This window comes from Cnephaeus nilssonii (assembly GCF_951640355.1).
Source record: "Cnephaeus nilssonii genome assembly, chromosome: 5".
In the NCBI taxonomy this organism is placed as follows: Eukaryota; Metazoa; Chordata; class Mammalia; order Chiroptera; family Vespertilionidae; genus Cnephaeus; species Cnephaeus nilssonii.
This window is the reverse complement of record NC_137076.1, coordinates 16,966,183-16,991,046: the sequence shown is the minus strand read 5'-3', so window position 1 is coordinate 16,991,046 and position 24,864 is coordinate 16,966,183. Positions and strand designations below refer to the sequence as shown.

At 40.4% G+C, this 24,864-nt stretch overlaps 1 protein-coding gene across 1 annotated transcript; it reads left to right on the top strand.

The window, feature by feature from the left end:
- Positions 1 to 958: 958 nt before the first annotated feature.
- On the top strand, positions 959 to 24,864 carry ATP6V1B2 (ATPase H+ transporting V1 subunit B2). The gene is made up of 14 exons (XM_079771587.1): positions 959 to 1,115; positions 7,523 to 7,578; positions 10,664 to 10,762; positions 11,465 to 11,558; positions 11,683 to 11,760; positions 12,219 to 12,358; positions 13,465 to 13,566; positions 13,924 to 14,021; positions 14,645 to 14,768; positions 16,246 to 16,396; positions 19,806 to 19,888; positions 21,508 to 21,612; positions 22,744 to 22,873; positions 24,594 to 24,864. The coding sequence occupies exons 1-14, from the start codon at positions 974 to 976 to the stop codon at positions 24,731 to 24,733; spliced, it is 1,542 nt and encodes a 513-aa protein (XP_079627713.1). The 5' UTR covers positions 959 to 973; the 3' UTR covers positions 24,734 to 24,864.

Below are 24,864 nucleotides of genomic sequence, written 5' to 3'. Positions count from 1 at the left end.
CCCTAGTCTTAGTGGTTCCTTAAAAGTTGATCATTAGCATCTTCCCACAACACACTGTTTTATCTCTTTTATTTATATGTCACCAGCATGATGGTAAGTCACAGATTTTGATCTCAGCTCAGCCCAGATATCTTCTCCTGGAATCTTTACCTATATAGTCCAATAGAAATCTCATTCTGAATATTCCACGGGAAACAACTAAACAGGTCCCCAAAAAATTAGCTTTCCCCTTTTCCTGCTTCCCCTTTCACCAGCAAAGTTCCTCACTTCCTTCTCCCCCACAATCCATTCAATCACTCAGGCTCCAATCCTGGGCTGTCCCCTTCCGCAGCCAGCTCGTTATTCTTGTGTTAGTTCTGTCTCTTAGTTTCCAAATTCGTCCCACTTTGTTTTTTCACATCGCTACCATCACCCTAGAACAGTCGAATATATGGTTTGTGAGTGATAGATGAGTGAATGAATTGAACAGGAAGATAGTAAAGTAAAAGATATGATGGCACATAGCATCCTATTTTAATAGTGTTTAATGTTTCAAAGTGTTTTTTAGAACTTGATGTCTCTTCATTCAACATCATGAAATGCCATTATAAAGTGGACGTTACTTGACCTTTTCTTGTACATGCTTGCCTTTCTTCCCCCTCCCTCCCTTACATGCGTCCCTTTTCCTCATTGCTCTCTTTCTCCCAGAAAGCTTGCCTTTCTCACTGGGTCCCTCTTTCGCTTCTGCTTCCCTCTCCCTGGCCAGGCGCCCTCCTCCCAGCACGCTGGTCAGCTCCCTCCAGCCGGCGCGCAGGCTCAGTCCCGCCCACGCGGATCCCGAGTCACGAGGCCGCAGGCAGCGCGCCTGCGGAGGGGGCGGGGCGAGGCCGTGGCGCCGCAGCGCGCATGGGCGGGGCCGGGGGCGCGGGCTGCCGCCGCTATATCTACGCCTGCGCGGCACAGCTGCGGGGCCAGTCGGGACGGAGGAGACAAGATGGCGCTGCGAGTGATGCGGGGGATCGTGAACGGGGCCGCACCCGAGCTGCCCGTGCCCACCAGTGGGGCGGGGGCGGGAGCGGGATCTTGGGAGCAGGCGATGGCAGCGAGTCGGAACTACCTGTCCCAGCCTCGCCTCAGTGAGTATCAGAGAGCAAGATGGATCCTGCCTTCGCTCCTTAGCCCAGCCCCTTGCTCCTACTCACCTGCTTAGCCAGCGCCTGGGAGGGGGGGCGGGGGGAGGATTTATTTTTCCTTCTCGCGTCCCCCCCCCTACTCTCGCCCGCACGTCTCTCTCTAGAAGAAGACGTGAGTGTACTTCACATTTCCGTGCGGGAAAGCACTGCTGCGGGAACTTCCTCCTGGGGTCGGTGGGCTCCTGGCGGTCGCTCCGCCCTCCCCAGCTCCCCGGGGCTGGGGCTTTCTAGGCGCTTGCTTCTTGTCTCGGTGGGAAGGCCGCTCCTTGTCACTCAGGCTTAATCTTCGCTTGACCTTCGCTTTGGACCTTTAGGGGTCGAGGGAACACCCCTCCCCATCCGCGCTCGGTGGCGGGGACCTCGGGGCCGCTCCTGCCGCGGGCGAAGATGTAGTGCCGTCGCTGACGTGGTCAGGCCTTTCATGGATGGAGGTCGGTCCGGAGCCGGAGGGAGATGCTCGGTGGAGGGGGCTGTTCCACCGCAGGACACCTCCCTATCGCAGAACGCGAGAGCTGAAAAGTACCCTGCAGCTTATCTAGCCTAACCCTCTCATTTTACAGTGAGAAGCCGGAGGTTCCTGGAGGGACAGGGCTTGCCAGGCTTTAGACACCTAATTATTGGCAGAGCAGGAACTAAAATTCCAGGTTTCTTAATTCTAGCAAGGCCTTTGTATACCTTTGCCGCTACTGACCAGTTAAGCTAACTTGGTTTAGTGTAAGGCTGCCTTGGGGAAACCAAACGTCTTTGCTCATATTGTATAACACATATGCATAGGCATGTTTAAGTGTTGTTGAGTGTAAAAAGGACTTAATAAACCAGGTTTCAGTGAACTGCTCAAGAAATGGCTCTTGATTACTAAGCAATACAGTTGTGTAGGCTCAGACCTCTTTACAGCTTTCTTAGGAACTGGGGATGAGCCCTGGAAATAGACTCAAAACTTGGGAAAGCACCTGATGTTTCCCCAGGTGGCAGTACCATATTTGCACTGGTTATTTGCCAGAGTTCCTGTTTGTGGGTGGCTCATTGGTTGAAAAGAATTGCAGATGGAGGGTTTTTCTCCTGCCTGACTAATCCCATCCTGATCTGTCACTGGGTCATGTGACAGCACTGCAGTGTGAGGGAAGGAAAACACTTGATTCTCTGGTTTGCCGAGATGTGCTTTTTACACTGGGAATGATCTGAATGCTTATTGGGGGTTTATATGAGCTGATCTAAATGTTCCAGGAAATTGACAGATGTTGCGTTCTTATGTGGACTTTAACCATAAGTTTATACCTAACAATTATGAATTCCCTTATGAATTGCATTTGTGTGTTTTGCTTTGGGTAGAAGAGAGAGGCATTAATGATGCTTCTAGGAAAAAATTATAAGGGAGCAATAGTTTACATATAATTATTCATTTAATATCAATTCATAGAGTAGCAACTGAAATAATGTTGTTTAGAGAGTTCATGATGAAGGTTGTAAGCCCTTAAGGGGAGAATGAGTAGTTATCTCTGTTCTTATGCCCAGCCAGTGACTGAAGAACTGCAGATGAGAGTTCTCCTGACAAAAGCGTTGCAACGTAATTCTTGAAACTCAATCTTTAGATTTAGAGGTCAGGAATCCTTTTTGTATCCTCAGTGCCTAGCACAGTGCTTGATACCTATAAGTGCTTATCCTGTCTTGTACTTTGTTGTATAACTTGCATTTAAACCCCTTGTTCTAATAGTTTGGTGGATAGATTCTTCGCCTGGATGGAATTAGGTAGAGTAAGGAGTTGGGATACTTGGTTGAGTTGAATTTCCCTCTGGGTCTGGTTTATTCTAAAAAACATAAATGATATCATACTTAGGGTAACAGCTAATCACATTTGCAAAATATCTTTTTTTCCTGTATTACCACATTCTTGATTCTAGTTAATAATTTTAATTGCTTGTGAATATTGATTAATTTTTTCTAATTAATGATGATACCATGTTCACTGATATGGTATAGTAATTTAATGTGCTTTTTAAAGGAAAGAATGGAGTAATATTAGCAATTACACTGTGCAAATTGGGTCCTGTTTTAAAACAACTTCAGGATTATGGGGCTGTTAACAAGAAATGGAAAACGAGATGTGCAGGATTGATATAATCTTGAGCACTTCAATTGAATTTCTAAAGTCAGGGAAAGGAAACCTGATTTTCGTTTAAACTTTGAGCAAGGTTTAATAACATAGAGCTTTTGGAAGTGAAACATTTTTAGATAATCTCTACTGTTCTTGAGACCCTAGCTAGGTTAACTTACCTTACGTTTCTTACATCATATAGCAGAGCTAGCCCCAGGCAGGTCAAATAAAGGAATCATTGGCCTGCTTTTTTCTGGAACCGCTCCCTCAATGCCCATTGCTCAGGGTGTGGGTATAGACCCTTGCACAATGGAAGATGATTGCTCTGGGTTTTTGATTTGGTAATAAGGTGGAGGCTGAAGGACTAGGTCTCTTGTGCAATGGCTGTGAATTTTCTCTTTACAAATTTCACAATCATTAAGTGGTGTTAGTAGTGTTGAATAATCTCATATCCTGCAGGAGAAAGAGGATGTCATTTGACAAAACCTGCTTCTTAAAAACCTTTGTAGACTTTGGTTTTAAATGTTACCCATAAATATATATTGCCTGCTTGATAGTTCCAAATCAGAGATGTGACTTGTTGGTTGTAAAATGTGTTTGGTATCCTCCTATATAAGAAAAGACTAATAGCAAATTGTCACCTCAACCAGTTCAACTGGGAGTTCCACCAGGGGGCAGGGCTGGCAGGCCAATCACCCTTGGTCCCTCCCCCTCCCCCACTCCCCCCCTCCCGGCCTGGTCAGATGGGCCCTGATTGGGGGGTGGGGGGACGGACCCCACCGGTGCAGGAATTTGTGCACTAGGCCTCTAGTGTAATGTAAACATATATCTGCTGTGTTGTCAGGAGTTCTGATCATCCCCTGCAGACCCAAATTCTTGTTCATTTGGATATTTTCAAGAGAAGAATGGCCATTATTTTGGTAAATAGAAATGTCCATGTAATCTGTGAATGGGTTTTTACTTTTTTGAAGAGCAGGTAATGTCTTTGGCAGCCCTACTCTAAACAGTTATCTCTGCTTTGGACTGTTAATGATAATGGTGAGAAAAGCTAGAAATATTTTGAGAGATGAAAGGTAGTGCTTGATAGCATTTTCTCTGCTTGTTGTTTTCTTCTTCTTTTTTTGGAAATAGTTTTAATATTATAGGAAAGAACTATATTTTTTATATAAACTGTCTTCTAGTATTTATTTGTAGTCCAAGTGATTGGAACTGTGTCATCTCCATATTTTTAATTATACTAGAGACTGAGTTCAGAAATCTTATAGGGTACCAACTTTAGAATTAGGAAAACAACAACATACAAAACAAAAAACCACTTCTAATCCCAGCTTTCCAATTTAGTAACAAATTTCTCAGAGCCTTAGTTTAAGTATAGAGTGGTGTATCAGCCTTGCCTACCTCCCAGCATTTTGGGGAGCTGAAATAAGGTAACTTTCCTAAAGAGGCTCTGTAAAAGTCTGATGTACTTCCCACGTTTTTGTTTGGTAATGTTTTTTATTTAGTTTGGGTTATAACACTTACTAGTTTACTTTGTTATGTCGGTTTAATTTAAACCAAGCAGGTTGCTTAACCTCTGATTTGTATCTGAAGTAGTCTCCTCTTGTTTTTCATGTTTTCCAGTGAGGGAAAACTGCTGAAGCGTCTCCATTAGATTCTTTCCTCTGCTTAAACTCTCCAGTGGCTATACTCCATTGAAGACAGATTGTTTTCCAGTAATGACAAAATATGAACACAAAGGGAATCATTGGCCAGTGCGTTAAAAATAGTAAAAATAACTTATTTTTTAATAGCTAAAGATGCAGACTCATGAAATTATTTTGAGTGCTATAGCTACATAAGTCTTGCAAATAATTATGAGTCTACCAGACCACAAAAAACACACACAACAAAAACAAAAGAGCAGTTCAGTTTTATAATTTGAACTGTAGGTCAGAGTTAAAGAACAAATGACTCTGGAGCCAGACCATATAAGTTCAGATGCTTGGGCAAGTTACTTAATTTCTGAGAGTCATTTTTCTCTTCTAAAACTTGGAATAATAGTTAACTCATAGCCCTGTTATGGAGATTAAATAAGAATTTCTTATAAGTAGTTATTAGTGTTGGTGTTAATGAATTCGAATGGTTAGTGGCTTTTTAAAAGGCTACATAGTATGTAAAGTACAGCATAGGGAATATAGTCAATAATAATGTTGTAATAACTATTGTATGGTGGATACTGGAAATATGTGGGGGTACACTTTGCAGAATACATGATTCTGTACTGTGCTGTACACCTGAAACTAATAATAATATTGATGTAAACTATAATTGAAAAATTAAAAAATTGTTGCAAATGTAGAGATTCTTGATGAAGTAGAACCTTGTCTTTTGTAGAAGTCAGCTTTGTTCACTGTTTCCAGGAAAAGCAATGACTAGTGTTTCTTTTTTTTTTTTTTTTTTGGTCATGCTTTTGCTCGTGACTGGCAAAACTTCATAATTTTGAATGAGCTTGAATTTAAACATGAAATTCTGAAACGTTCTTGTAGAGGTTAGAAGTTCAAAGGAGATGCAAGTCTTGTTGAAAAGGTAAAGAGACTTAGAACCTGAAGGGTTTTGTTGCTGTTACATTTGCCTATAAATCTCAAAACTAGATCATGCCTCCTAACCAGCCCACTCCTTTCATCCCCAACTGTTTAGGTAAAAGTTTTGTAAAGGTCTCTGTTTCTGTATTTTTTAAAACTAGGTTCTAAGATAACCTGTTTCTAAAGTAGCTCACTTTGCTTTTCCCCATAGCAATTTTAGAAGTCATTGATAGAATAGAATGTTTGGACTCTTAAAATGAGAACAATGGGTAATTTTTCAGGGTTAGGAATTATTTTTAAGGGTATTAGATTATTTTAAAATGATGGAGTGGATTTTTATAAAAGTAGCAGAAAATAAGACACTTGGGGTCTTTCTAATAATTTTTGAGGAATGATTTATTCTTTTACATTATCATCCACTCAAGTAACTTAAATTTGTGACTTGCCTTTTGTCTACAGTTTTTTAAAAAAAGTCATTTTGGAGCCCTGATGAGATAATTACAATTACAGATGTACTCAAGCAAATATTTGGTGTCAGGATTTAAATGTCCTGTGAGTATGAAAGCCAAGGGGCCTGATTGCTTGCCATGTTTCTACCTGGGTACTGCTTCCTGGCGGAAGACATTGTGTTTCTGAGTTCTGGAGCCCCTTGGGTGAACAGACTGGTTATTAAATGGTTTCCTCGTTCTTGGGAGTCTCCATCTGTGCCAGAAATCTCTGCGAGACTCGATAAGAAATCAAGCAAGTGAAAAGTTCCCAGTTGGTTGACAGCTTCTTAGAAATTATTTTAGGCCTTGTACTAAGTCTTCTTCATACATTTATTTTATTTTATTTGTTTTCAGCTGTTCTGACTATAAATTTAGTTAATTCTGATATAAGACTTACTCTGGAGTGTTCTATTTTACACCTAATTCCAATTACACTTGGCAAGTTATGTGAGGTGTGATATGGTTGAAGGATAGCTACCCGGGGATTAGCTACCTTACAGAATGGCACTTTATTCCAAGGGCATAATTTCCAGTGGAAAATATAAGCCTCTAAACTGACAGTAACATTTGACTTTTTTTTTTTTTTAAGGATATTTACCTTATTTGACCCTCTGGCCTTTCATTCCATTGCCCACTCCCTCCTTAATAAAGCAATTTTCCCATAGTTTCTAAGAGAGCATGTAATGATAGCTTTTTACCTCAACACTACATTTTCTCAGATTTCTGTTGTGAGTTTTGTCACTTGTTAAGTATTCCCCTCCCCTTCCTTGTCTACTTTGGTAAGTGCCACCTCCTCTACAAAGTTTTCCTTTTCTCTTCAAGGTGAGAACGCCAGCTAGGTTTTTCCTGTGCTTCCACAAGCCCTCTGCACATCTGTTAGGGTTCTTAACTCCCCCTTCTCCTTCTAAAACTGAACTCTTGAGGGAAATCTGTTCCTCTGTGCCTTTTTTGTTTTTGTGTCCTGGGTTCTTAAAATATTGTGATTTATAGTAAGGATTCAAAATGTTTTTGGTTGGATGTTGGTAGATTATGTGAAGTTGTACAGGCACAGGCATATTTAATTTTAACTTAAAAAAAAATTTTGTAACTGTTTGCTCCATATTGTAATAGGTGTGATAAAATGGGGAGATGTTTTCCTGTAATCCCAGAGAGATAATTTAGGCTGTTGTTCTATTTGACTAAAATGGGCTCTTCTGTTTTTCTTTCCAGCATACAAGACAGTATCAGGAGTCAATGGTCCACTAGTGATCTTGGATCATGTTAAGGTAATATACCACCATCATTGTTTAACCATTTATGAAGTTTAAAACCTGGCATTAAGTCCTGTTAAGAATACTTTAAGTTTTATGTTATGATTTTTAAGCCATTCCTTGGGTCTGAATGTCAGTGCTATATAGGAGCCAAGAGTTTTAGATAAAAAATAAGAAGACAGGATTCTAGTACTGGGTCTACTGTGGATTCTGTTTGTGACTGAGGGTCCTTTGTCTGCAGAATTAAAAAAATTTTTTTTTTCGTCGCTGCTACCTCATAGATATGTTTTATAAAAAATTATAAAGCTGTTGAAAGACATAAAAGAAAACCTTAAGTGTAGATTCCATGTTCATGAATGACAGAATAGCAAAGATGTTGATTTTCCCCAGGTAGCAATCAGTTAGAGATAGAGTAATCAGGAATAGAAATTTGGTGTAGGAGTGAGCAAGTATATCAGTGGAGCAAAATTAAGAAGTTGCCTCACACAAGAAAATTGGACTTGGTAAATAGCAAATGCTACATTACAAGCCAGTGGGAGACATTTTGTGCTACTCAGTAAATATTCTTAGGGCATTTGGCTTCTTATATGCAAAAGAATAAAAATGAGAAAGGTAAAATTACATAGCAAAAATAAATCCAGATGGATTAAAGGCCTGAACATGAAAAACCTATTTTAGAAGACAGTACATAAGACCATTTTAATGACTTCTCAACAGTACACAAAAGGTATACATTATAAAGGAAAACAAATTATTTTATTCCATAAAAAGTTTTAAAACTTCATGTGATAAGATACCATAAACAAAATTAAAAGATAAGAGACTGACTTGGAACAGATATTTGCAAAAAGGTTAGTGTCCAGAATCTATATACTCGTAAAAATAAATAAGAAAAAGCAGATCCAGTTGAAAAGTGAGGAAAAAATAGTAATAAGCCAGTCATCGGAAATAAAGTCTGAATTGTCAGTAAACATGAAAAGATGCTCAATATTAGTAGAATCAGGAAAATGCAGTTTGAAAAGATGCTATTTTTTACTTTTCTAAATGGCAAAAGTTAATGTTTAATAGTAATTATGTAAGCTAACAGAGATGTAGGGAAAATATACTTTTGTATACTGCTAGGGAGATTGTAAATTAATATAGTTCTTTGCAGAGTAATTTGGCAGAAAATGGGCTCAGCCTGTGTAGCCCACCACTAAGTAATCAAATACCTTAGGGCTATGGTCGGCAAACTGCGGCTCACGAGCCACATGCGGCTCTTTGGCCCCTTGAGTGTGGCTCTTCCACAAAATACCACTGCCTGGGCGAGTCTATTTTGAAGAAGTGGCGTTAGAAGAAGTTTTTTTTTTTGTTTTTTTTTTTTAAACATATTTTATTGATTTTTTACAGAGAGGAAGGGAGAGAGATAGAGAGTTAGAAACATCGATGAGAGAGAAACATCGATCAGCTGCCTCCTGCACACCCCCTACCGGGGATGTGCCCGCAACCAAGGTACATGCCCTTGACCGGAATCGAACCTGGGACCTCTCAGTCCGCAGGCCGACGCTCTATCCACTGAGCCAAACCGGTTTCGGCAGAAGAAGTTTAAGTTTAAAAAATTTGGCTCTCAAAAGAAATTTCAATCGTTGTACTGTTGATATTTGGCTCTGTTGACTAATGAGTTTGCCGACCACTGCCTTAGGGGAACTCAGGCACACTTGCATGAAGAGCACATGGGAGAATGTTCATCCTTGAACTCCATTGGTAGAACAACTGAATAAAATACGGTGTCATTTGATTTTTTAAAAAATATTTATTGTTGAAAGTATTACATAGGTCCTCCTTTTTGTGTCATTTGATTTTATTTTCACTATATCTGTTTTAACATCAATTCTAAGCTGACCATATATTCACGTTAGCCTTTCCAAAATCAAGTTAAAATCAATGGTCTGTCATAGTTTAATTAGCAGATGTTTTTCTTCACTTCACACAAAATAGTGGTACATCTTTCAATAGAATATGTTGACAAAATAAGGTCAGTATTACCATGACAGACCCAAAACACAATGTCAAATGAAAAAATGGTAGAAGGTGATATATTTAGTATGTTGCCATTTATATAAATGAAACCACACTATATTTTTAGAAACATGCATTTAAAATATTAAGAACAGATAGAAGAGATACATATCTGGTTAGGAGAATTAGATTGAGGAGGGAACATTAATGTTACCATATTATAATAGCCACTAGAGGCCCAGTGTACTCGCGGGGGGGGGGGGGGGGTCCCTCAGCCTGGCCTGTGCCCTCTTGCAGTCCGGGACCCCTCGGGGGATGTCCACCTGCTGGCTTAGGTCCGCTCCCCAGGGGATCGGGCCTAAGCTGGCAGGCAGACATTCCTCTGGCAGCCCGGGAGACCTTGGGGGATGTCCGACTAACAGCTTAGCGCTGCTGCGGAGGCAGGAGAGGCTCCCGCCACCACTGCACTGACCAGCCATGAGCCGGCTTCTGGCTGAGCAGTGCTTCCCCTTTGGAAGCGCACTGACCACCAGGGGGCAGCTCCTGCATTGAGTGCCTGCCCCCTGGTAGTCAGTGCATGTCATAGCCACTGGTCATTCCCAGTTGTTCTGCCTTAAGAGTCCATTTGAATATTACACTTTGATTATATAGGATTATTATTTAATTGCATTTTATCCCCCTGCCTCCAATGCATGCAGGAGATTACACATACATACACACAACAAACATCGCTTCTGAGTAGGGAGAACATGGTTATTTGTAAGTTCTTTCTATAGTATCGAAATTTTAAAATATACACAGAAGAAAATATTTTAATTGCTGTGTTTTCACAAATTTAAGACCCTTCTCTCTGTACCTTATGCTGGTTTGCCAATGTGTATACCAGTGATTGGCGTTTTAAGGACTTAAACTACTTGAGGATGTCATCAACTCTCAGGTGTGCCTTTGTGTGTCAGGGAGGTGGTGGGATTGCATATGGATACATGCTATGATGGAGATAGAGCACATAGAGTATTTTGGAGTTTTTAACCCTACCCCTACATCTAACTTTAACCTCTAACCCTGTAGTTAGTTATTGATCCTTTATTTTTTTTCTACTTAGTTTCCCAGATATGCTGAGATTGTTCACTTGACATTACCAGATGGCACGAAGAGAAGTGGGCAAGTTCTAGAAGTTAGTGGTTCCAAAGCAGTGGTTCAGGTAAGCATAATTTTAATAACTGGCCAGTTGAACTTTTTCCTAATCACAAAAATGTAAGGAACACTGCATGTTTTTTCTAGTCATTGAATAAGTATGTCTGTGGAGGAAAAAAATATTTTTTGCATGTTTTCTTATCAGATGTCAGCCACTTATATTCTAGATTCTAGCCCAATAGCTTCACTGGTAAAATGGCTTTTTTTTTTTAATGGATGAAATGAAGCAGATGATCACATAGAAGGAGAGAGAAGAAAAGCAGAATTCAAGCTTATGAAATGAAACCAAAACAGAATCTGAGTCCGTTTCTTTATATTGTCTCCTATAATCCCTAGTTTTTAATATTACTGCTTACGGTAAATGCATTTTTCTCAAATAACATGTTCCCCTAAAAAGTAATCTTGAGCAAGGGTCAGCAAAATTTTGGTAAAGGGCCAGATAGTAAAGTTTTTAGTGTTTGTGGAGCCACCTAAGGTCTCTGATGCATCTTTTTATTCTACTTTCTTTTTTTAAATTAAACAGTTATTTAAAAATGTAAAAAAAAAATTCTTAGCTTACTTGTAGGATTGGATGTCCTTCATGCACGACCCTTGTCAAGAGGTTGTGTTTGTGATACTAAAAATAGTGTACATTTATGTATTTGAGTTTATAAGGGCTGACAAAATTTAAATTTCTTTTACCCTCCTGATTACCTCTCTTCCTTGGTAGGTATTTGAAGGGACTTCAGGTATAGATGCCAGGAAAACATCCTGTGAGTTTACTGGGGATATTCTCCGAACACCAGTGTCTGAGGATATGCTTGGTAAGTTGATATTTTTCATTCTGAGCAGAGATCTGTTTCCTTTTTGACACGTTTACATAAAATCTTTTGAAAAACGATGAATATTTCTAACATTGTCCACTTCTGCCGTCTTATTGTTTTATAGGTCGGGTATTCAATGGATCAGGAAAACCGATCGACAGAGGTCCTGTTGTACTGGCTGAAGACTTCCTTGACATCATGGGTAAGGACAGTAAATGGGATTCTGTGTTTTGTGGAAAATGGCCTATATGTCTAGCTTATATCTTTGCCGGATAGTGATTTTTTGTGATACTTTAAGTTGATAACCAACTTGCTCCATAATTAATTACTTATTATTTAATAAATTTATTTTTTCCTAGAGATAATCTTAAAATTTTATATAAATATCTTAATATATCATTAGGGTATATTAGGAATGTAAATAATAAAGCCATGGCTTTGAGGATTGCTCTCTTATTTGCTATACCTCTATTTCACTTTAGGAACCTGAGTTCCACTATCAATATTTCATGAGTCTAAGCAAGACTAATGGAAAAAATTATCTAAACAGTTTCAGATTTCAGAAAATAACTAATATTTTAAGAGCAGAAAGAAATGCTTTATATGTTTTAGTCTTCTTATACAGACATATTAAAATTTTCCCTTTTGGAAATTCATTAGGCCAGCCAATCAATCCTCAGTGTCGAATCTACCCAGAGGAGATGATTCAGACTGGCATCTCGGCCATAGATGGCATGAACAGTATTGCTAGGGGGCAGAAAATTCCTATCTTCTCTGCTGCTGGCTTACCACACAATGAGGTGAGAACCAGGGTCTGTTTGGTATGAAATTTAACAAGGAAGAATTCCTAAATGCTTGACATTAGTGAGAAACCAAAGGGGGTTTCAACATTAACACGTTAAGCGCCCAGTCAGTCACCAGTAACTGACACTATACTATCTGTCCAGAAGGCAAAACAGGCTGGGCGCTTAACGTGTTAATCCCCAGTGTTACTGTTTATATAATCCAGTTACATTGGATCTTTATCCATACGCTAGAGGTCCGGTGCTCGAATTTGTGTACGAGTGGAGTCTGGCTGGCCTGCCCCGATCGGGGTGGGGGGGCTGATTGGGGGAGGGGCCATGGGCTGGTCGAACTCCCGGTTGAGGGGACAATTTGCATATTAGCCTTTTATTATATAGGACTAGAGGCCCGGTGCATGAAATTCGTGCACGGGGGTGTATGTCCCTCAGCCCAGCCTGCACCCTCTCCAATCTATTTATCTTCTATAATTGAAACTTTGTAGCCTTGAGCGGAGGCTAGGGCCGGCCAGGGTGGGCGGGAAGCTTGGCTTCCTCCATCGCCGGGGGCAACCCAAGCCTCTTGCTCTCTCCAGCTCCGTAGCCACCGCCATCTTTGTTGGGATATATTTATCTTCTATAATTGAAACCTTGTAGTCTTGAGCGGAGGCCAGGGCTGGCCAGGGCAAGTGGGAAGCTTGGCTTTCTCCATCGTTGGGGGCAACCCAAGCCTCCTGCTTGTTCCAGCTCCATGGCCGCAGCCATATTTGTTGGGTTAATTTGCATACTTGCTCCTGATTGGTTGGTGGGTGTGGCGGAGGTATGGTAAATTTGCATGTGTCTCTTTTATTAGATAGGATGATAGCTCTCTTTTTACTTACTCTTAGGAATTTTTGCATGCAAGTTGCAAAATAGTTTTATTGGATAAAGTCCTTTAAAACAGTGGTCCCCAACCAGTGGTCTGCAAACCACTGGTGGTCTGTGAGTTCTGAAAGGTTGGTGACTGGTACTTTAAAACATTCCAATTTCATTTATAATTAAAATTTCAAAAAGTTTAGGATGAAAGTTACTTTGTTGTAGAAATGTTGTTTTAGATTTCAACTCAGTGCTTTTGTACTCCTCATCAGATTGCAGCTCAGATCTGTCGCCAGGCTGGTTTGGTAAAGAAATCCAAAGATGTAGTGGACTACAGTGAGGAAAATTTTGCAATTGTATTTGCTGCTATGGGTGTAAGTATAAATATTTGCTGGTTTAGTATGAAATATAAAATTAATTGCTTATGTTATTAGAATAGTGTAGGAAATTACACATGTATCATTGAGTTTACCTCTAGGTAAAGAAGTTGCAAGTTAGCATTTTGGGCAAACTAAGGATTAAAATTTGGCATTTGACTATGAAATGTAAGAATAATTCTCTTTGTGCCCAAAGTAGGCTGTTTACTCTGTTGGCTTTTGTGAAAAATTTGTGTGAGTACTTGACAACTTTAAAGGAAGGAACAGTGCAGATCTATAGCTTAGCCTTCATCAGAAATACATAGTATTGAGAATGTTTCTTCTTCCAGCACTGATGAAGTCATTGCTATTTAGGTAAACATGGAAACTGCCCGGTTCTTCAAATCTGACTTTGAAGAAAATGGCTCCATGGACAACGTCTGCCTCTTTTTGAACTTGGCTAATGACCCTACGTAAGTAAATAGAGCTATTTCTTTCTGTTCATCCAGGCTTCAGGTCCAAAATGCTACCTAAGACTAGGGAGAAAAAATGTTATGAAAGCAACATGGGCTTAAGAAGGAGATAACTATATCTAAATTCCAGTTGTGCTTCTTGGTAGTTATTTGGCTTTGGGCAAATCATGTAGGCTCTGAAGCTCAGTTTCCTCTTCCAGAAAATGTGACAAATAATACTTGTTTCACAGGGTTATTGTGTATATTAAATGAGATAATATGTATAAATTACCTAGTACACAATTTGTACTCAGTGAATGATCTTTTCCTCTTAACTGAGAAATCTGGACCCTATTTCTCCCTTCCCTCCCTCTCTCTCTCCCTCTCCCCCCCCCCCCCCTTCTCTGTTTTGAGAACTATATAGTTCTGAGAAATTATAAAATAACCAATTTAACTTTGTAGAAGTAAGTAATTATTATTATGTAAATACATAAAGTAGCTGCTTTACTTAAAGTAATAATTGCTTTACCCTCCTCAATTTATTTAAAACGTTTAGAGGGAGATTGTACGATTTCCAGAATCTCATTTTCTTTTGTTTTTAGCCTTTTTGTTTGAGTGACATAGGACTTAATGTTCCATTTCAGTATTGAACGAATTATCACTCCTCGCTTGGCTCTAACCACAGCTGAATTTCTGGCCTATCAGTGTGAGAAACATGTATTGGTTATCCTAACAGACATGAGTTCCTATGCTGAAGCACTTCGAGAGGTAACTTTTTTCTTAATTAACATGGCTTCATTTCCAGGGTTATCTTGTCCCTTTGCAAGTTTTCATTTTTCTTTCATCATGTTTTTAAAACTTATATCTGCCACTTTAGTTGAAATGATTAGATGATAACATTTAAATTATTAGCCTATTTATCATTCTGTCACTGTCTCCATGAATTAAGACTTGATTCTAAGAGAGAGTAAATGATAAATGATGCAAGCTCTTTATTCATTTACTCTCCCAGGAATTCTGTCTCTGTCTAGACTGTCAATTTTTATCCTTTTCCAGAATTTTATTCTTAATGATGTTACTATTTGAATAGATATAGTAAAAAAGCCCATATTCTGGCAGCACCGTTCTCAGAACCTTTTCCTTCAGAAAACTCAGTGTTTAATTAGGACAATATTAAGATTCTTGTGTTATCACCAGAAGTTTAGGGTGTTCGTTCTAATGCAAGTTACTGAAATGTTGAGTAAGGTACTCTTTTAAGCATGTAAGAAGTTTCTTAAAATTCCCTGAGATCCATCACCAAATCTCACTCTGCTACCAAGTTTTTTAAGTGGAGGACTCCCCTCCCCCCATACCCATCGTAGACCAATACCTTTTCTAAAATGAACTATTAGAAAAGTGAAATTAAAAAATACATAAATTATAAGCCTAGATTTATTTTATTAGATTCAACAGACAAATTTATTCTGTTAAATTGCTATTGAAGTTTTCTAAATGCTTACCTTATTTTCTCATTGCACATTTATAAGAGCTGATCTGCAGACCATACTTTGAGTGACGCTGCTATAGCACACTCTTTTGAAGGAAGCACTTAAACTTGGCCTTAATGTTTTGGGTTTTTAGTGGTTGTAGATTAATAGGTATACCTATATTCTAGTATGCATGTCTCTAAGAGAAAGACCATTTGTTACTAATCTTATTTTGTGCAGTGAATGGACTCCTGGCTCTGTGATTTTGGGAAATTATTTATCTAACCTTTGGTTCTAACTACAAATTGACATTAACAACATTACCTTCCTCATAGGGTTGTTGTGAGGATTAAATAATGAATGTAAAGTACATCAAATGACTCCTGGTATAGATTTCCTTCCCTTTTTACCTTTTCGGGTTTAGCGTACATATATATGGCAAGACCCTTAGCATAAAATAAATCTTGTGAACTAATCAGTTCTCTTAGTTTTAAAATTAACTTCCTTTGGTTTATAAAATTGCAAGCTATTTCCTTCTAGCAAGCTATTTGGAGATTTGGCAACAGGATTTTAGCAAAAAACGTCTGGTCCCAATTGTCAGCATTTTCGTTGCAAAATACTTGAAATTGTGTTACTAGATTTTTCTAAATGATCTCTTAGAGACTATTTAAAATGAAAAAGATAATATTCCAACTTTCTAAGTTGGCATGTTCAAACAAACAAAGCTTTGCTTTCCATATCCCATGTTGTGTGATATTCTCCTCCTTGGCTTACATCAGGTTTCAGCAGCCAGGGAAGAGGTTCCTGGTCGACGAGGTTTCCCAGGTTACATGTATACGGATTTAGCCACAATATATGAACGTGCTGGTCGAGTGGAAGGTAGAAATGGCTCGATTACTCAAATCCCTATTCTCACCATGCCTAATGATGGTAAGTTTTTGGTTTTTGGATTATAGCAGGCCTAATCCTTGTAAGGGCTTTGATTCTAAGAGAGAAAACGAACTACCTTTTTGAGAGTGTTTATCCTCCAAGGGTTTACATCAGCTAGTAATTTGTACATAAATAAAATTTTTCATTTGAAAACTCATAATTATTATCCTTTTGTGGAAGAAAAAGTAATAATTTTCTTTATAATTAGAATTTTAAATTTTCATTTACTGAGTACTATTGAGTGCCTGCTATTTGTAGGACACTGGTCTGGATATAAGTAATTTAAAAAAACACTGTGTCTTTACCTAATGTAAGTTGTTCAGTCTAATTAGATATTTTCTTATGTGTGTGCACAAATAATTTAAGGTGGCTTAAGTGTCAAAAGCACAAATAGTAAACGCCACGAGACTTTAGAGACAAGTTGATCACCACCAGAGGCTGATTAAAACTTAGTTTCCTTTATTATGTGTGAAAGCACACAGTGCAGTGCCTTTCTAGTGTGTGCTCAGGGTGGCTCCTGGGGCAAAGACTTTGTGCCTTTTGTCCTTTTCTCTGTTTTTAAAAGGCACTTTTGGAAGATATTTTCAGAAACAGTGATAACTCACTATATTGAGGACTGTTCTGAGTGCTTTATAAATGTTGACTAATTTGATTCTCATAGCAACTTTGAGATAGATTCTCTAATCTGAGGCACAGGGAGGTGAAGTGATCTGTCCGAGTTGGGAAGTGATAGCCTTAGAACCCAAGCAGTCTGAATTCACAATTCACACTGACTGGTACACCACACTGCTTCTGCCATGAAAATTATTTGTTCCAAGAAAGAAGCTACAAATTACTTTATGTCCTTTAGCAGACTTATAAATGTCTTGACTTGTGTGACCTTTTTGGTGCTGCCTGCATTGTGTCGCTTTACTTGTCTAGCATCTCTATATTTCCCTGTTGAAATAGCTTATGAGCTAGGAATAACCTCTCAGTATACATCCCATTGGCAATCTCTGCAAGGGAACTTTGTGTTCAAATAGAATTTTTTTAAAATATATTTTGGGGAGAGATCACATAACTAGGAGAAATAGTACTTTTTATGAATGCAGCTAATTTAACTCATGTGCCAACACATAATTAACTATGCTGCAACCAAATAAATTAAACTGTCCATTATGGTAACCTCTAGCCACATTTGGCTATTTAAATTCTAAAGTTTGAAGTTAGATAAATTTGAAAAACCATAAAGTTTTTCAGTTATATTAGCCACATTTTTTTAGTGCTCAATAGCTGCATTTGGCTAGTGGCTATCATATGGTACAGTATACATACAGAACTTACCAATCATCACAGAAAATTATTTTATACTAGAGGTCAGGCGCACAAAATTACAAAATTCATGCATGGGTAGGATCCCTAGGCCTGGCCTGCGATCAGGGCTGATCTTCCCCGGCTGCAGGCAGCCGGCTCCGCCCCCCGCCGCTGGTTGTCCTCTGTGGGACAACCAGTGGGGCGATCAGGGACCCGGCTTCGCCCACGTCCCCCACCACCCATCTTCAGTTTCTGGTTCCCCATCCAGCAATTGGAGCCTGCCGGCCGCGGGGAGGGACCAAAAGGTTGGCCGGCAGACCCCCATCGGGCGATAAGGACCTGCGGGCTGGGGGCAGCTCCTGTGTTGAGCGTCTGCCCCCTGGTGGTCAGTGTGCATCATAACCCTCTGGTTGTTTCACTGGTCAATTTGCATATTATGCTTTTTTTATATATACACACACACACATATCCTATCTAATAAAAGAGTAATATGCAAATTAACCATCACTCCACCACGCCCACAAGCCAATCAGGAGTGAGTATGCAAATTAACCCAATCAAGATGGCTTTGGCCACGGAGAGAGCAGGAGGGAGGCTTGGGTTTCCCCGGTGATGGAGGAAGCCAAGCTTTCCGCACACCCTGGCTGGCCCAGGCCTCCGCTTAAGGCTACAAAGTTTCAATTATAGAAGATAAATAAATTCCAACAGAAATGGCTGCCACCACCGAGCGAGCAGAAGCCTTTGCTCCGCTGAAGTCTACAAAGTTTTAATTGTAGAAGATAAATAAATCCCAGATACCAGGGCCTCGGCTTGGGTCGCCGGGGGAGGGGGGGGCGTGGCCGGCCTGCAAACCACCACAGGCCCCTCGCCTAGGCCACCCCATGCCCCAAGGGAACCCCCACCCTGATCCGGGACACCCTTCAGAACAAACCAGCTGGTTCCCACCCATGCACCAGGCCTCTATCCTACCTAATAAAAGAGTAATATGCAGATTGACAATCACTCCAACACACAAGATGGCTGCCCCCATGTGGTCAAGGATCCTGCCCCCATGTGGACACAGGATGGCCACCACAAGATGGCCAGCAGGGGAGGTCAGTTGGGAGGGACAGGCCTGCAAGGGAGGGCAGTTGTGGGCGATCAGGCCAGCAGGGGAGGGCAGTTGGGGGCAATGAAGCCTGCAGGGGAGGGCAGTTAGGGGTGACCAGGCCGGCAGAGGAGGGAAGTTGGGGGCAAAGAGGCTGGCAGGGGAGCAGTTAGGCATCAATCAGGCTGGCAGGGGAGTGGTTAGGGGGTGATCAGGCTGGCAGGCAGAAGCGTTTAGGGGCAATCAGGAAGGCAGGCAGGCGAGCAGTTGGGAGCCAGCAGTCCTGGATTGTGAGAGGGATGTCTGACTGCCTGTTTAGGCCCAATCCTACCATGATCGGGCCTAAACGGGCAGTCGGACATCCCTCGAGGGGTCTCAGATTGGAGAGGGTGCAGGCTGGGCTGAGGGACACACCCCCCCCCCCCCCCGTGCACAAATTTTGTGCACCGGGTATGTATATGTATATGTATATGTGTATGTGTATGTGTATGTGTATGTGTATGTGTATGTGTATGTGTATATGTATATAGAGGCCCGTTGCAGGAAGATTCCTGCAAGAATAGGGCTTCCTTGGGCCTATTCCTGCAAAAATAGGGCTTCCTGAGGCCTGAGCAAAGCAGAGAAGAGAGCAAAGCCCACCAAGACAGGCTTCCCTCCTGCCGCCGCCCCGCCCCCCCTAACTCCGCTTTCCCTCCTGCCACTGCCTCCCCCTGTGCTTTCCCTCCCTCTTCCTTCTACGCTGTCTTCAGTCTGCATATGCAGATTAACTGCCATCTTTGTTGGGTTAATTTGCATACTCGCTCTGATTGGCTGGTGGGCGTAGCGGAGTGATGGTCAATTTGCATGTTTCTCTTTTATTAGTGTAGATAGATAGATAGATAGATAGATAGATAGATAGATAGATAGATAGATAGATAGCACAGTTTTAGGTAGTGCTGTAAACTATCTGTAGGTAATGCAGATTGACATGCTGTGCGTTTGTTTATACGAGATGACACTTAACTAACATCAGATGTCTTCTTCTGGTAGATATCACTCACCCCATCCCTGATTTGACTGGATATATCACAGAGGGGCAGATCTATGTGGACAGACAGCTACACAACAGACAGGTATTTGACATTTGAGTGGCACAGTAAAGTTTACAAATCTACTCTTCAGTTATTCTTTAGTGACTTGGACTTAGCTCTTAGAAATTTTTTTTTTTTAGAAAATATCTTAAATTGATTTTGACTTGGTTGTAAACTTGTCATTTCTATGTACAACAAATTCTCGAATAGCATTTGTTCAATGCCATTTTGTTTTAAAGTTGATGAGATGCCATAGGAACTTAACTCTTGTTTGTATCAATCAGCCTATGGGAAAACTAGTTTCATTATATGTCATTTTACTTAAAGTCAAAGAACCCTTCAATGACATTATGAGGATTGACTATAGTATCCTGGTGTGGCTAATTTCCACTTTTTCTTTATTGTGCCTTACAATGGAGTCACTTGTCTTAAAGAATGTTTTTGGGTATTCTATTCCATAATGTATAATCTACTAATCATATTAATAATACAAAAACAGATTTTTTCTGTTCTTTTATTGAGGTATAATTTATTAGTTTCAAGTGTACAACATAATGATCCAATATTTGTACATATTGCAAAATGATCACCAAAATAAGTCCAGTTACCATCCATCATTATAGTTAAAAATTATTTTTCTTCTGATGAGAATTTTGAAGATCCACTCTCCTAGCTACTTTGAAATATAATACAGTGCAGGTTTTTTGTTTGTGTTTTTTTTAATCCTTACACGAAAATATTTTTCCATTGATTTTTAGAGAGAGTGGAAGAGAGAGGGAAAGACAGAAATATTAATGTGAGAGAAACACATCGATTGGTTGCCTCCTGCATGTGCACTAACCAGGGCCCAGGCTGGGGAGGAGCCTGCAACCGAGGTATGTTCCCTTGACCAGAATCAAACCCAGGACCCTTTGGTCTGCAGGCTGGTACTTTAGCCACTGAGCCAAACTGGCTAGGGCTACAGTGCAGTTTTACTAATTATATTCGCTATGCTGTACATTACATCCCTCTGACTTGTTCATTTTATAACTGGAGATTTGTATCTTTTGACCCCCTTCATCCATTTTGTCCACCCACCCCCACTCCCAGCCTCAGGCAACCACCAGTCTGTTCTCTATATCCATGCACTTGTGGGGGTTTTTTTGTTTGTTTTTAGATTCCACATCTAAATCAGATCATATGGTACTTACCTTTTTCTGTTTGACTTATTTCATTTAGCATAATTACCCCTCAAGATCAATTCTTGTTGTCAAAAAGACAAGATTTCATTCTATTTTTATGGCTGAATAATCAAAAACAAATTTTTGATGGTTCTGTACTAGATCAACTTTTAGGTGGAATTATTGTTAGTCTTATTATTTTGTATGTGATTTTGAGTCAGAGTTCAGAAAACCACTTAGATTTGATACTGTAGGCAAATATTGAAAATTCAGTTTTTCAATATAATCTTGTACTGTTGTATAGGTTTTTAGATTTGATTCTCAAAAGAAATATTATGCCATAAAGAGTTTCATACCAGGAAAACATGTTAAAACTCACCTAGGAAACAACTGCAGCAGTTTTATATAATTTAAGGGATAATAACGAGTTTCTGAATGCTTCTTTACTACCAGTACAGCTTGAATTTTGTACTTAATTTTCCCCCTCCCATTCTACCCAAGATTTACCCACCTATTAATGTGCTGCCCTCATTGTCACGGTTAATGAAGTCTGCTATTGGGGAAGGTATGACCAGGAAGGATCATGCTGATGTGTCTAACCAGCTGGTATGTATATCTTCTTAATGATGGCGCTTAAAGAAGTAAATGCCTTTCTTAATCTATTCTTTCTGCTGTCTTATACCTCTTGTCTTTATCCCATATCACTTTTCTTTTCCTCATCCACATAGAATTTTAGTATAGTCTTCATATCCTATCTAATAAAGAGGGACTATGCTAATTGACCATCACACCCTCACAAAGATGGCGGTGCCCACAGCCAATAAGGAGGGAATATGCTAATTGACTGCCATGTCCTCAAAGATGGTGGCGCCCACAGCCACAAGATGGCGGTGCACAGTTCCCTCAGCCCCCCAGCTGCCCAGGGCCGCCCGAGGCACAGGGAACCAGAGTCGGGCCGAGGCTTGCACTGCCGGCAGTGGCAGCAGGAGAGGTGTGATGTGGGTGTTGCCTTTGCCTGATCACTGGGTCGCCTCCCACCCCTGAGGGCTCCCGGACTGTGAGAGGGTGCAGGCCGGGCTGAGGGACCTTCCCCTCACCCCCCCCCCCGCCCCCCCCGTCCAGTGCAAGAATTTTTATGCACCGGGCCTCTAGTATAATATAGAAAACATTCATTAGAACCAAGCAGTCTTTTTTTCATAAGGATGGATGCTGATAACAAAGATTAAAAATCATATGCTTGAAACACTTGTTTTATGCTATGTAAAGTAGCTTCTAAATAAAAAACCAAGCCATAAGGCCGTTTTAAGTTTTTATTAGTAATCATAATTGTGGCGTATTCCTGAAAGGATTCTTTAACTTTCCTTAAAGTAGAAATGATACACCTAATAGCACAAATGTTTTTCTTGAATAGAACTTCAAGATGGATTACTCCATGGTATGAGTTCTGATTTTCAAATATCTTATAAAGTGTAAGCTCATTGACACATTGAGGAAGTGTATTTTTGTAGCAGTGTCTATTGCATGCCTGACGATTCCTTTCCGGGTGAGACTGCTTCCTAATAAAGTCATCTGATACTTTCATGAGTTTTACTTAACGTGAATTGTGTTTGTAAGTAACGTGAAATTCCTTCTGTATTTTCTTATGAAGACACCTAAAGCAATACACTTACATAGCCCAGATTATTGTTAACATTTATACAATGTTATGTCTGTGCGTGTGAACCTTTCTCTCTTTAGTATGCGTGCTATGCTATTGGTAAGGATGTACAAGCCATGAAAGCCGTGGTGGGAGAAGAAGCCCTTACCTCAGATGATCTTCTTTACTTGGAATTTCTGCAGAAGTTTGAGAGGAACTTCATTGCTCAGGGTAAGATGACTCTTTTCTTACAAATATAAACAGCCTCATAAATAGTTTTGAAGACCTCTTTCCCAATCAGAGATTTTACATTGGTATCTACCTGATTTTCCTTCTGATTAGAGAAGAGGGTCTTTCAACTCTGTTGTGTCTTTGTACTTAGTGCTCTGGTTCCTTCCCCTCTGCCTTCAACTCTATTATCCAGTTATTTAGCTCCCCCCTTATTTCCCCTTCCTTACAACTGCTTTCTATTGTACGCCTCCTTCCTCCTACCCTCTCCGCAGCCATCTTCGCTAGCTTTGGGGGTTTGGGACTTTTCTGATCCATCTGTTTTCATCTCCTTTTTTTGATATATCTTTCTGCTTCTTAATTGTTTGTTCCCAGAGGCATAGTTGCCTATGCTTCCCTCTCCTCTCCCCTCCCCCCCAAGCTTTGGCTTGTCCCCTATGCATTGACTGAATTGCTATGTATGATCCTTACCCTCTTTCTGAAGCCCTAATCCCACATCTTCAACTGGGATGCTTTGTTTATGCCACCATCCCTGAGGCTCAGCACGGTCAGAACCAAAGTTTTTACCCAACTGACCGCCTGCCTAGCAATTCCCTCTTCAGTTTCTGTCTATCTCGGCATGACTATTGTCCTGGTTACTCAAGCTCAGTAATTGGGCATTGTCCTGGGTGATATTGAAGCTACTGATCTCTGACCACTCTTTGAGTCTTAAAACCTAGTCCACACCTTTGGTTTCATCACCCCTGGTCGCAAAATGCCAGCTTTTTCAGTTTCCCCGAGCCCTTATATATAATTGCCAGAGTAAATTTTATTCATTGTCCCTCTACTAAAAAGTCCAGAATGGTTTTCATTTCATAGCCTATGTAGTGTAGGGTTTCACGCTGCTTGGCTTGGTTTCTTCTGCCAGTCCTGCTAATGCTGCTAATACTCTTCCTGACCTCAGTGGTACTTAGAACAGATGTGTTCATTTTGGAATAATGCATAAAGCTACGCACTAGGATTTGTACATTTTTCTATTTATGTGATAAGTTTTTATTGACATTAAAATCCCAAAAATATATGAGTTTTTTAATGCATACCTTAATACCTTAAAAGTTAGAGATGAAATTCTTCTGCTAGAGAAAAGAATCCAGAACTTCAGCCACTCTGGTTTCTTCGTTAAGAAATGAGATTTATTTGCATAAGGTTGATTTCTGCCATTAAAAAGAATAATAACAACTTTGAAAACCACTGACCTATTCAAGTACTCAATAGGCCTTTCTAAGTATCTGTCAAATTCAGCCTCTGTTCCTGGGAAACTTTTTCTCACTCCTCTGGACACAACACTGAGTTTGGTTTCCATTGCCCCAAGTATTTAGATCCCCACCCAATTGTCAAGAAAGCTCCCCTTCTTCACCCCCACCCTCCCTCCCTGCACCTCTCCTCCCCTCCCCCTCCATCTACCCCCCCTCCCCCCCCCCACACACACACACACACTAGACTGCCTGCCTGCTGTCTCTAGCCCATGGGCCCCTCTCTTTCCTCTGATTCAAGATGGTGCTTATTGTCTGTGGCCTCATTTCCACATTCAGTCACATCCAGTCTGGGGAGACCTAACTGCTCTGTGTCTCTTCTTTTTTACACTTCATGCTTCCAGTGTGGTCATATAACAGAATTCATCCTGAATAACCTGGTAAGTTGGAAGTAGTTTGCCTTTATTCATCCAATCTCAATTTTTTATAAGGTCCTTATGAAAACCGCACTGTCTATGAGACTTTGGACATTGGCTGGCAGCTGCTCCGAATTTTCCCCAAAGAAATGCTGAAGAGAATCCCTCAGAGCACCCTGAGCGAGTTCTACCCTCGTGACTCCGCAAAGCACTAGCTGCCGTCTCATCGTTGGCTCAATACCCTTGTGTAATACTGGTTCCGTTTATTGATTCCTTTCGCACTTGCCCATCCCACTTTTGTGTTGGAGTTTACCATGTTACCCTGTAATTAAAAACAAAGAATAGG